Raw genomic sequence first — 13,334 nt, forward strand, 5'->3', positions numbered from 1 at the left:
TGGCGATATCGGGTACTTTCTCCGTCTTGCCTGCACAAGGCAGAGTACTGGAAATAAATGAGGTCTACATATTCCTGCAGGGATGGCAACCAGGGTTGGCGGCGGTGAAATGTTGCTGATGGTCTGATGTATTGCTGTTGAAACTAACATTACTTGTTTGCAGAACGTTGTCGATAAACCCTTTATTCTTGCTGTCGCATGATATGGACAGCAGCTGCGTTCCGTGAGGAGCACTGCACGCTACGAGGAACATAAACGCTGTAGTTGGTCAGCAGATATATTTTGTGTTTAGTACCGTAAGCAGTACACTTGATCGCGCAGCGCGTAGTCATGGGCGGCACTTGCAGACCTTCTTGCGTTTGCTCCGCGCTCTTCGGTTGCAGTTATGGCATGGTGGTATTGTCGATGTCTGCCGAGGCTGACGATCTGCACGGGATGGACAGCTGTCGTTTTTCTCGCCCTGCTGTTCTTAGGTAAGCGGACGCATCTCCAAGGCTTTCGTAGATGTAACAAACAAGGATGGCAAACAGGGTATGAAAATTCCGCAGGCAATATTACGAGTTCCTCAGGCTCGAAGCGATGAGCGCCCGCAAAAGTTATCGTTTTGCTTTCGTAACAGGGGGACACTATGGGAGAGGAAGTGGTGGTTCATGGCTAAATATTTTGAAGTTGCGCAGAATTGCAACAAGCCGCACCACCTTTATCTCTACTTTTTTTGCTTCTGTCCTTTCCACAGACGCAGGCGTACCGTACCCGCAGCGTGGAGAGCAAGCTATATAACATTACGGTCTTAGTCATTAGAAAGTACAGCCATTTGACGGAGTGTAACGTGTGTGATGCTTTCATTTAGAGTGCCTTCCTAAAGGATTCATTCTGGTCATCTGGCAGTGTTCGCGAAATTCGAAACAATGAGCCCTCTTGCCATTGCTATGCCTCGGACAGTAGGGTTGCCATATGGTCACGTTCAAATTGCCGTAGAGCGTTGAATTTACTGACGACTTCTGCATTTTTCACTGGATCGGTCAACTCTCCAACCAGTGGGGAGTTCTGCAGGGTGTCCGAACAGCAGCAGCGCCAAACGAGATAGCGTCGGAGGAGCGACGGTCTACGTAGTGACGCCCACCTACCGTCGGTTCACCCAGGAGCCCGACCTGTTGAGGCTGTCGCAAGCTCTCATGTTGGCCCGAGTGCGCATCTTCTGGATCGTCATCGAGGATGCCGATAAACCATCCGGCCTGGTGCGTGTGTCCCTTCAGATACTTGTACCGAGGTCTTCTGTTATCACCAGAGACGCACATCTTGTGTGGGATACGAATTTGTGAAGGGAAATTTGTGAATTCACAAATTTGCGAATTTTTGGTTATTTGTCAAATTTGTTTTCAATTCGCTTCCCGTGTTCAAATACAGTGTTCCGGATTACAGTTGTTCGGATACCGGTAATAGGGTAATGTCCATATATGCAGAATCGGTCATTCTCTACATTCATCGATCCCTGCGAGTCTTCCGGTGCGCCACTGCTTTTCTGTGGCAGGTGCTGCCATCGGTGGGTCATGGGGTGCTTGGGTTCAGTTTCAATCCAGGTTGCTCTTCTCGAGCAGCCTCTCACGATTAATTAAACTGCCGCTTGACACAGTGTACAGACAGATGGACGAACGGACGGAAGGACATATATTATGGCTAGGCTTAGAAAAAAGAACAAGAAAAAATGCCTATGCCTGTGTCACTTTCGTATAACAGGCAGACAGACAGACATATATTAGTGTGGGCAAAGAAAAAGAAAGAAAAATAATGTTACCCTCTCGGCCCTTTGGCTAAGATAAAAGTGTAGACAGACAGACAGACAGACAGACAGACAGACAGACAGACAGACAGAGAGGGCAATGGCTAAAAGTGGGTAACGACCACTATAAGTGCTAGCGCACTAAAACATACATTCGGAGTGCATGGGAACGGTAGGCCGTGAAGTTATGCCGACTGTACGGCCAAAAAGGAGATCACTGTGGCACGTCTATTCATGAACTTTGAGTTCTTGGCGTGCGGTGTCTGTTCACATGGCTGCCTGTTCTAAAGTTATAAGAATTTTGAAATAGAATAAACAGCACCGAAGATAATTGCATTTGAGAGGGCGGAGGGAAGCTATAGGCCCGAGCAGAGATGGGAATCCTCACGAGGGCGAGCCCTCATAAGGGCGTCCTCACCCTCACCTCATGAGGATTTCACTTGGAGAGGTGAGGGAGGATGGGCGCATGAAAATTCGCGAGGACGAGGGTGAGGGAAGAAAGACATGGTTAGGTGAAGGCGAGAGAGGGCAAGATGCACTGTCTGAGGGAGAGGATGGGGGCCCGAACCGTACTCCAGGCTAACGTTTTTTGTCTGTGCAGCGAATTCACGTTTTAAAGCGCTACTTCTTAGGGCGAAGCTTCCCGAGGAAGACGTAGTTTCTTCAGCCTAGAGGTACACAAGGCGAACACGAAAGGCGGGGAGCCGCACGCTTTCTCCGTCGCCAAGATGTACTACACCGCTGACAGTGCTGTGCTCAAAAAAGCACTCTTCTAATTCAAAAATCCCATTTTTAAAAATTGTGTAGTCTTGGGTGAAGCACTCTGCATAATACGCTAACAAGGGGGCACTAGCCGGGCTGTGCTGTTGGCCGCCGCTCCAACGGGAACCATGCTACCGCAGTCGACATTTTCATTATCAGCCCCGAGTCTGTCAGATGATCAGAGTGTAGAGTAAAACATGTAGAAATTATGCCTAGAAAGGCTGATGAATTCCAAAGTTGTAAGCCTTATTCGGAATGAAGTTCGAGTTCTGCTCAGTGAGGTTTCAAAGAACTGGCTGCAGCACAAAAAATGCTTCTACAAAATTCCACTGTCAAATCAAAACCTGTTGGCTGCATTGGTTTAGAATTTTTACATTCACACTGCGAGTAGTTCAGTACAGTGGTATCTTCTTTATATTTTCTATTTTCGCAGATATTGCAGTATAGGAAAGCGGTGCCGCAATGTGGTGGCCAAAGCCAAGCACTGTAGTCCTACCATGGAAATAAAGCAGCAGCTTAACCACCTTGGCTTGAATAATCGCTCGCTCCGCCTTGCATTGTACGAGGTGCTAAAAAACAAAGTTGTACTGCTCTTAAAATAGCACGAACTTCTCTTGGTTTATTTTTGTCCGTGGTGATACGTGTGACCACGTAATCGCGTGCCTGATTTTAAGAACCAAATTTCTTGCAGGCATGGTAGGAAATTGACACTGAGCGTTTGGGTAATGCGTAGACGTGCAAGCAAAAAAAAATGATTGGCGATTTAGCTTGCGGATAACCTTCAATTATCGTGTGCTAGCACCATTAGTCCTGGTTTTGCATGGCTTATCTTCACTTTCTGGGCTTTTGCTTGACCTGAACTGGCTTACTTTGGTTAATATATCTAATGATGTAAGTTTGCGTGATATTGCATCATTTTTGTACTGTGGTAGAATTGGTCATTCGCTACGTTCACAGGTACATGGGAGTCCTGATTCTGCTCCTGGCGCAGAGGTGCAGCGATTAAGCTACGCGCCACTGCCTTGCGATTGCATGTGCTGCCATCGGTGGGGCTTACGAGACCCATGTTGTTCCTTCGGAATCTCTCGCGACTAATCAGTAATTGAACTTCCACGCTGGGTAGTTCGCTCATAATACGATGGGCAGCTTGTTATGACGTCACAAAATCATGTGGCCAAGCTGACCCACTTGCTAGAAGCAGACTTGGGACAGACAGACAAACGACAGGGCACTAAAATGGCAACTACAGGAATCTTTCACTCCAGACTCGGGGAGTTAGTGATTCCCATTATTCAGCTCAAATGCTGCATCTTCGCGACCCGTTTTATTTTCAAGTGGCCTGAATAATGTTTTATTTTTAAGCGACAGCATAAGAGCCTCACTGCACCGGAAAGCCGGCTTCGCAGTGGGTCAAGACATTAAAGAAATAAAAAAAAACTTCATAGCTGGGGAGCGGGACCCGAACCCGCGGGGGCGCCAAAAAATCAGCTCCGCTGGTCGCTGCTTCAGACCACTACGCCATCACCACAGATTTTTTTCAGCATATATTTATTACATTGAAAATACATTCTATTTAAATTATCTTATTATTATTATTATTATTATTATTATCATCATCATCATCATCATCATCATAATCATCATCATTATTATTATTATTATTATTATTATTATTATTATTATTATTATTTAAATTAACTAAGTTATTTTACAAAGCTTTAAGGAAACGCCACGAAACACATCGCAAAAAGACAGAGCAGCAGGGTACTAGACGTGAGGTAAGGCTGAGCACGTCACCAAGAGAGATTGCCACTCCTGGTTAAACTCGGTTGGTTTGTACACTTTCCTCAGTTGAACAAGCAGTTGGAAGGAATCTTAGCATCCTGCCTGTAGGAACTGCCTAGCTCGAACTGTGCTTGCAGTGTCGTCGCCTTCGTCACGTACCCGCGTTCACGCCTTTTAAACTGCCAGTCTCTCACGCTGTAGTTTGAAAGCGTAGACTTCATCATTCTCCATCCGTGCTCGTGGTAGCATCATCAGGCGCTTGTAACTTATTGTAATTGTCGTCGTAAACGCTACTGTATTGATTTCTAGATATTGTTGGCGTACATGAGTTTTAGTACACAGACACAACAACGCGGTGACTCACTTTAGCCATGCATTAGATAACAACGAAATGTTATAAGTGCAGGGCACATTGATGCATGCCATTGCATGCCAGAAGTAAGGGCAGAGTGATAATTTGGGGCTCAACTCGTAACTGTCTCAGTTTTGTTTCACGTATTACCTCAACCAAAACACACACACGTACACGCACACACACAACATAGCATCTAGCACCTGTCCAATAGTGCCTTGAGGGCTTTCTTTATGTGTTTGTTACTCAGTAATATCGCCAGAAGTGTCGACTACAGGAAATAACTCGTTTTTTAAAAAGGACTGTTAGTGAGGCCGAGGGTGAGGGTGGGTCGACAAAGTGAGGGTGAGGGAGCAAAAGCAAAAATGAGGGCATTTGCCCATCTCTGGCCGCCCGAGCAGCGGTGACCGCAACAGCGACGAAGTAATTTGCAGGTACCATCATCATTATCTTTCACTGTACCCTTACCTCAGGTGAGGCATTACATAAGGGGGGAGTAGCACATACATACATACATACATACATACATACATACATACATACATACATACATACATACACACACACACACACACACACACACACACACACACACACACACACACACACACACACACACACACACACACACACACACGCACGCACGCACGCACGCACGCACGCACGCACGCACGCGCACACACACACACACACACACACACACACACACACACACACACACACACACACACACACACACACACACACACACACACACACACACACACACACACACACACACACACACACACACACACACACACACACACACACACACACACACACACACACACACACACACACACACACACACACACACACACACACACACACACACACACACACACACACACACACACACACACACACACACACACACACACACACACACACACACACACACACACACACACACACACACACACACACACACACACACACACACACACACACACACACACACACACACACACACACACACACACACACACACACACACACACACACACACACACACACACACACACACACACACACACACACACACACACACACACACACACACACACACACACACACACACACACACACACACACACACACACACAAGTTTTATGCTCCACAAAGAAGTGGAAGGAGGTGGAGGGAAAAGCCGTACATTTGCGGCTTGAAAAATCCTCCGCCCCCTCACAGTGTACACAGCAGCAGAGTGGGGCAGAAGACAGTCACATTTTTTTTGTTGCAAAGAGAACAGAAAAACAGCACTGGATCGCATCAGACAATAAAATAAGCCTAAATAAGTGTTTCAATAGAGCACTGGATTTGGACGCCTAAGAAATTTTTTTTTTCGGAAATGAAACAATGTAATGTAATTGAACATATTGATATACCTTTGCAATCATTCACAAAAAAGAGTTTGAGTAGCAAAATATTTGTACATATTTGGAAGATACATATTGAATAAATCAGCACCCTCTTTTTCTGCAGCATTCAATAATCACGGAAGATTATACAGGAGTGTACATCAAAATAGCATGAAAATAGATGCCCGGAATGCAAGCAGTAGTCAATCAAAAGCACTCAATAAAAAGCCACAGAAATGAAGGAGGCTCTGTCTTGAAAAGGAAGAGGTGGCAACATTTTATACTGCAAGATGACATATCCTGTGTTCTTTGAATCTAATGAGATGATGTTAGATGGCAACATGTTCGGGAAGCTGATTTTATTCTTTTACAGCGGCTGGTAAAAAAGAAAAATATTTGTTGAAGGCGTGAGTTGATCCATACAAGCGCGGATGCACGTGGAGTCGAACGAACGTGATGACGTGCGAACAGGTGGTACCAAAGTTGCTCACGCAGATCGGCAAAGTTGTGGTATGGAACAGACATAGGCGAGATAGAGTGAACCTGAGGGCTAGCCAGCCAATACCGAGAGATAGCTTAATACTGCTGATGCTGTGGCGAAAGTCATAGTTTGGAAGGTATATGACTAGGCCCTAAGTACAGCTTCGAGCTATAAGGTAACAGAAAATCGGCAGAAGGGTTAGCATCGGTAAGCAGGAAATATTGTGCGAAAGCATAGTTTTTTTTGCAGGTGGGCACCGCCACCACGTACCTTAAAGTGCGAGTGAGATTGTATCGAGCGTGGCTATCACGCAAGCGGCCGTACAACAAGCCAGCGCCTCTTTTCTTTTCCCTTTCGCACTGCTGCTGCTTTCGCGCTGAGAGTTGTTTCTCCGGAATATAGTTGGGAAATGTGTATAAGAAATATGACTTTTGTGTACATACCTCAGGCGGCCAAAATCTCGGAAAAAAAGTAGGACCCTTAGTCCTGTGCATATAGTACTTCTTCCTGTGAAATTTCTGGTACTAATGCGGAAGTGCTCGAGGGTACTAAAAATGTTAACAGAGTCATTTTCTCATTCGTACTTCAGCAGTGACTTCCATCGTGACTACAGGCTGACTACCTCGTTACTGCTTGATCGGTAAACTTATCCGGTTCGGAAGATAATGTAACCGTTCGTCTTCGCACAATGTCGCCACATTTTCCTGACGTGAATGTGCTGCAAAACCATGGAAGATACCTAATTTGTAGCCGCAGGCGGCTACTTTCCTAACCACTTCAAATTTGTGCCATCGTGGTCGGCATGATAGATAGATAGATAAAGAGGAGGAGGGAAAGACAGGGATGTTAACCAGAAAGGGGTTCCGGTTGGCTACCCTGCACTGGAGAAGAGGGATTAGGGGGCTAATCCCTCGGCATGATTTCTGCAAATGTCGCCCAGGATAACTCGGCTCGTCTATGGCTCGTCGTCCTACATGATCTGGTGTCGTGCTTAGACTACTATCTTCCATGAGGTCATCTGTTCCTCGATTTTGATATCGTATTCGTAAAAGTACCTTATTGCCACCTAATATCGTTTCTAATTTTGCACCCATCTGTCAATATATGAATCTGTGCCTTTTTAGACAACAATCTTCAGTTAATCTATGCTGTCGTTCATCTTCGCTTCCACGCTTGAAGTCCACAGTTCCGAAGGATACTGCGTTGGTTCCCTTCTTTTCCTCACGTATATATATATTGGCACGTACTGCTGACGGCAGTCAGAAAGACAACGAAAAGGGCTTCTAAAAAAACTATTCATTGGGTAGACTGCGCCCGCAAAGAACTGAATGACTTGGCGGTGGCATAGGAACAAGTGTGCTCGCCGTCGAACAGAACAAAATGCCTGCAATTTTTGGCCGCGCTCAGTTTTAAGCTGTCAAGGAACATTCGAGATAAGGAACCAAAAGCAACTACAACAATATAAAAAATGTCGAAGTAGTTGCGCGTGGCCACTTCAAATCGAAGTCTGATCGCGCCTCGCGGCAAAAACAAAATGGTAAAGCCGCGCGTCGGCGGCTTTGAGCGTGAACGGCCAAACAGTACGACGATGCGCGGTATTCATCATCATCAGCCTGATTACACCCACTTCAGGGCAAAGACCTCTCCCATGTCTCTCCAATTAACCCTGTCCTTTGCCAGCTGCATCCACCCTTTCCCTGCAAACTTCTTAATTTCATCCGCCCAACTAACCTTCTGCCACCCCCTGCTACGCTTACTTTCTCTTGGAATCCACTCCGTTACCCTTAGGGACCAGCGGTTGTCTTGCCTTCGCATCACATCCCTTGCCCAAGACCATTTCTTCCTCTTGATTTCGACTAGGATGTCATTAACCCTCGTTTGTTCCCTCACCCACTCTGCCGGCTTCCGGTCTTTTAACGTTACACATGTCATTTTCCTTTCCATGGCTCGCTGTGCTGTCCTTAACTTAAGCTGAACCCTTTTCGTTAGCCTCCTCGTTGCTGCCTCGTAGGTGAGTACCGGTAAGATACAGCTGTTGTACACTTTTGTCATGAGGAATATTGGCAAATTGCTATTCATGATCTACGAGAACCTGCCATATGCGCTTCACCCCATTATTATCCTTTTGGTATTTCCTTCTCATGGTCCGGATCAGCTGTCACTACCTGCCCTAAGTATTCCTTTACCACTTCCAGCACCTCGTTGCCAATTGTGAACTGCTGTACCCTTACTAGATTGCTGAACATTACTTTCGTTTTCTGCATGTTAATTTTTAGACCCACCGTTTTGCTCTGCCTGTCTAAGTAATCGATCATGCTTTGCAATTCATCTCGTGAGTGACTCAGCAAGGCAATGTAATCAGTATCGCGTGGTATTACTCCCCTCTAAAACAGACATCGGCTGGACGCTTTACAATAAAAAAAGAACAATAAGAAGAAGAATGAGAAGTAACCGTTGAAGAAAAAAACACTGAGACTGCAAATACAGAGCGTCCGTTAGCGTCGATAACAAGCCTCCAGGCGCACGACATGTACGAATTATGGGTGTGACCGGCGCCGCACAGATGCTGCAACTGCATCGGAGACAACGTTGAAGTTCTCCGATTCGACGAAGAGTCTGCGGTACGGGCAGGAGTAGCGGTGCAAAAGCTTTTTACTGAGTTCATGGCTGCGAATGGGCATCCCTATCCACACAGGCTCACTGGGCTCATTCCGTGCGGCTCCGAGCGTCGGCCTGCTGTTGATCCTTGATTCGCAGCCAGGAAAGTCGTCGGGTTTCTGCGTGCTTAAGGCAGACGGAGACGTCGATGTTGTCTTCGCGGGTGACGTTGGGCAGCATGGCGTACAGCGTGGTCGTGACCTCCCTGACACAGACGAGACTAAACGGTGCCATCTGGGTGGTCTCCTGCACCTCAGTGTTGCGTGCAAAGAAGACATAAGACAAGATGACGTCCCAAGTCTTGCGTTCGGCTTCCACATACATGGCGAGCATGTCAGCGATAGTTTTTTTTTTCAGACGCTCCGTAATACCGTTGGTCTGCGGATGGTACGCTTAGTTCGGTGGTGGCTTCTATGGCTGTAGTTCAGAATGGCTTGGGTGAGCTCGGCCGTAAATGCTGTTCGCCTATCCGTGATGAGAACTTCCGGGGCGCCATGACGCAAAAGGATCTGCTCGAAAAAAATTTTGCGACTTTAACCGCATACCACGCGGCAGGGCTTTTGCTTCAGCGTAGCGGGTCAAGTGGTCGGTCGTTACAATTATCCACTTGTTGCCTGATGTTGATGTTGGGAAGAGGCCGAGGAGACCTAGTTTTCGTCACTGTTTATTTTAAATACTGGACTCAATCCGTAAGCCACATATCGGGTTCGAAACCTACCGCGGCGGCAGCGTTTCGATAGAGGCGAAACGCAAAGGCACCCATGTGCTGTGCGACGTCAGTGCACGTTAAAGATCCCCAGGTGGTCGAAATTATTCCGGAGCCCTCCGCTATGGTACCTCTTTCTTCCTTTGTTTTTTTCAGTCCCTCCTTTATCCCTTCATTTACGGCGCGGTTCAGGTGTCCGCCGACATGTGAGACATCTGCGCCACTTCCTTTCTTCAAAAACCAATTTTCATTTTCATATCAGTGTCCTCGGCAACTTGCGGCGTGAACGCTGCAAGTAGTCGAGCAGATAAATGAAAAAATGAAAATTGGTTCTTAAGGAAAGAAAATGGCGCAGTAATTGTCTCACATATGTCGGTGGACGCCGGAACCGCGCCTTAAGGGAAGGGAGGAAGGGGAGAGTGAAATTATTTTCAACCACCTGGGGATCTGTAACGTGTACTGACGTCGCACAGCAGATAGCCTGTAGAAACGTTCCTGTGATCAGAGCACAAACACGCAAACACTGTTAGGTATTCCAACTACACTAGCCTAACGAATACCGCAGTCAGTTGAGAGCCCGGCCGCCGGATTCATCTGATTTCACTACTTAATTCATGCTAGCATCTCAGGATTAAAATCTCGATTACGTTTACCTATAATCATGTGGTTGTAGATCAGGTTGTCCATCTTTATTTCTCATGTTCTTTTGCATTATTCGAGCAGCCAATAGAAACATACCACGCGCAATTCGCATGTTCCGCCGTAACCACCCGAACGCTATTTACCAGAAACGTGCATGTACTAGACAGAGTTCAAGAATTGTTTTTATGAAGCCGGCCTACGACTAGAATAACATTGTGAACGAAGTGGCGACAATGAACAACCTTCTACTATTTAAAGTATAAATTCGTATGTATTAACTATTTTCGGCCCTTTTAAATCATGCAATCTTTTTGTTTGCTTTGTTGTATTCACCCGTCATTCAAGGTCCCTCTTAGGAATCCCTTTACGAATGAAAAATACATGAGACAAACTCAACACTCCGAAGTTAGCCTTATATTTCACAGCTTCCACTGTGAAATTTCGCCAAATTTACAAGTCGCTCTTTTAAATGCCGCAGTGTTTGAACCTTTCTCACAGAACAGTTTCGAAGCCTTTCAGCCATCTACGCGACCCGGATTTTAAAGCTTGTTCAGCCTGTTCACCTCTACGCATCCGAGACAGCGGCCACTATAGGACTCATTTCTTGGGGGGTAACCTGCTCCCCATTGCACCTGGATGAATTTCCCATCGCCTATGATCCAGAATGCAAGCGCTTTACGTAAGAGCGCATAAGGAGTGCAATGGCGGCAAACTACACGAGCAAACCTTCTTCTACAGCTGTCGGCGAAAAACTCAGTACTGACCCTCTTGCCACTTCTTCCCGACTGTCAGAGCCGGCTGGAAGATATAATTATGCGAATGCGTTTTTCCACTCATAATAAAATTAAACTGTACATTGACCATCTATTTCACCAAGGTTAGCAGACTGAAAGGTGTTTCATGAATGGTTTGGAAAACTGTTAAATTGTATTTCTGGAATCCGTGATTGCGTTTTGAGAGGTAACGAAGCGCAGAATTTCATGTTTCGTTTTTTGAGAGGGCTGAACAGAAGGCACCCTGCACTGAGTTCAGACGAACGGTGCCACGATCACGTGGTCCTTTCCCATCCTCCTGATTCTTCCTGCTCACTTTCTCCGTCACCCTCTTACGCATTAACAGCGGCACCGTGAAAATTTAGGGGGATGGGGGACTCTAAGTGATCATTACGTGTGACAAAGCGGTTGCATAGCACCTCCGTTTGAATGTTACTCTAATGCTGCCTCCACTGATGACGTGGTGCGTGACGTTACCCTCCCAGATGTCGACAATTAAATAATGAATGACAGTCACTTTTTTTTGACGATGAGGCTTCTTACGCTTTCCCATTGAAAAACTGAACTTACTCTTCAGGACCTCCCCAGGGTTGCTTGAGTTTTATTCTGGCAGGTTGTCCTGATTTTTGAGACCTGTAGCCAAATGTTGCTAGGCCGCATTGAATGCTTCCTTTCTCAGGAGAACAGGACCCTTGATGGCGCTGTAAGAATACCTGTACGCTCCAGTTCACCTTTCATGTTTCTCTGTTGTAGCTGCAATTATGCGTCATGCGTAAAGTCATTATTCTATCCGCAGCAAGTTTTTAATGATGCCTCTCTCCTGTATACCTGAAGAGCCCACATCGTGGCCACTTTTTCTTGCAGCTGCCCTCTCGTCACAACTGCTGTCTCCAAACATGCTCTGCTCTTAGCCCGTAATGTAACACGCGCGGACCGCTTGGCCCGGAGCGGCTGTGCGCGTTGCTCAACGTCCTGCGTTACCGCTGGATGACAAGCGGATTATGCTCGCAGGTTAGCGGCATCATAAGTCGCTCGGGTTTGCCTTGCGCTCACCTCGTGGCGAGGACTCCAGAAAAGTATCGAGAGGTCTTCAAAGGCAAAGGCGTCACGCAGAGGATGCGCGCGCTGGCCTGGCTGCGGGCTAATGGCACGCTGCCCGCGGTGCTGTACTTTGCCGATGACGACAACGCCTATGACCACCGAATATTTTCCCAGGTGAGCAGGTCGGCAAGCATATACTGCTGCTTAGTATACCTGAGCTTATGAAAGTCATTTAATCCCTTCTGTGTGACTTCTTTTGTGTACCCCTTGTGAAAAAAGCTGAATAATAGTAGTTTCTCATACATTCGTCAGATAATAATAATAATAATAATAATAATAATAATAATAATAATAATAATAATAATAATAATAATAATAATAATAATAATAATAATAATAATAATAATAATAATAATAATAATAATAATAATAATAATAATAATAATAATAATAATAATAATAATAATAATAATAATAATAATAGGTTTTGGGGGAAAGGAAAGGGCGCAGTATCTGTCTCGTATATCGTTGGACACCTGAACCGCGCCGTAAGGGAAGGAATAAAGGAGGGAGTGAAAGAAGAAAGGAAGAGGTGCCGTAGTGGAGGACTCCGGAATAATTTCGACCACCTGGGGATCTTTAACGTGCACTGACATCGCACAGCATACGGCCGCCTTAGCGTTTTCCTCCATAAAAACGCAGCCGCCGCGGTCGGGTTCGAACCCGGGAACTCCGGATCAGTAGTCGAGCGCCCTAACCACTGTGCCACCGCGGCGGGTCATACAATGCATGCGTCAGACAACAAATTCATACAATAGCCATACTGATGTCATACACTATCATACAAATTGTATGGCATCTGTATGACAAAGCCTGTGTGAGATTATTTAATCATTCAACAGTAGTTACACATGTGTATATTGCTTTTTGTTCATATCTGTTACTTTTGGT

The 13,334-nt window shown here is 46.0% G+C and overlaps 1 protein-coding gene across 1 annotated transcript in view; it reads left to right on the forward strand.

Moving 5' to 3' along the window:
• Positions 1 to 1,094: 1,094 nt before the first annotated feature.
• Positions 1,095 to 13,334, forward strand: part of LOC144095432 (galactosylgalactosylxylosylprotein 3-beta-glucuronosyltransferase P-like) — a 51,272-nt gene continuing 39,032 nt past the window's right edge. Inside the window, exons 1-2 of the mRNA XM_077629173.1 lie at positions 1,095 to 1,238; positions 12,354 to 12,557. Coding sequence (XP_077485299.1) covers positions 1,176 to 1,238; positions 12,354 to 12,557 — 267 coding nt within the window. The 5' untranslated portion in view covers positions 1,095 to 1,175. The remainder of the gene's footprint in view (positions 1,239 to 12,353; positions 12,558 to 13,334) is intronic.

This window comes from Amblyomma americanum, chromosome 6, assembly GCF_052857255.1.
Source record: "Amblyomma americanum isolate KBUSLIRL-KWMA chromosome 6, ASM5285725v1, whole genome shotgun sequence".
In the NCBI taxonomy this organism is placed as follows: Eukaryota; Metazoa; Arthropoda; class Arachnida; order Ixodida; family Ixodidae; genus Amblyomma; species Amblyomma americanum.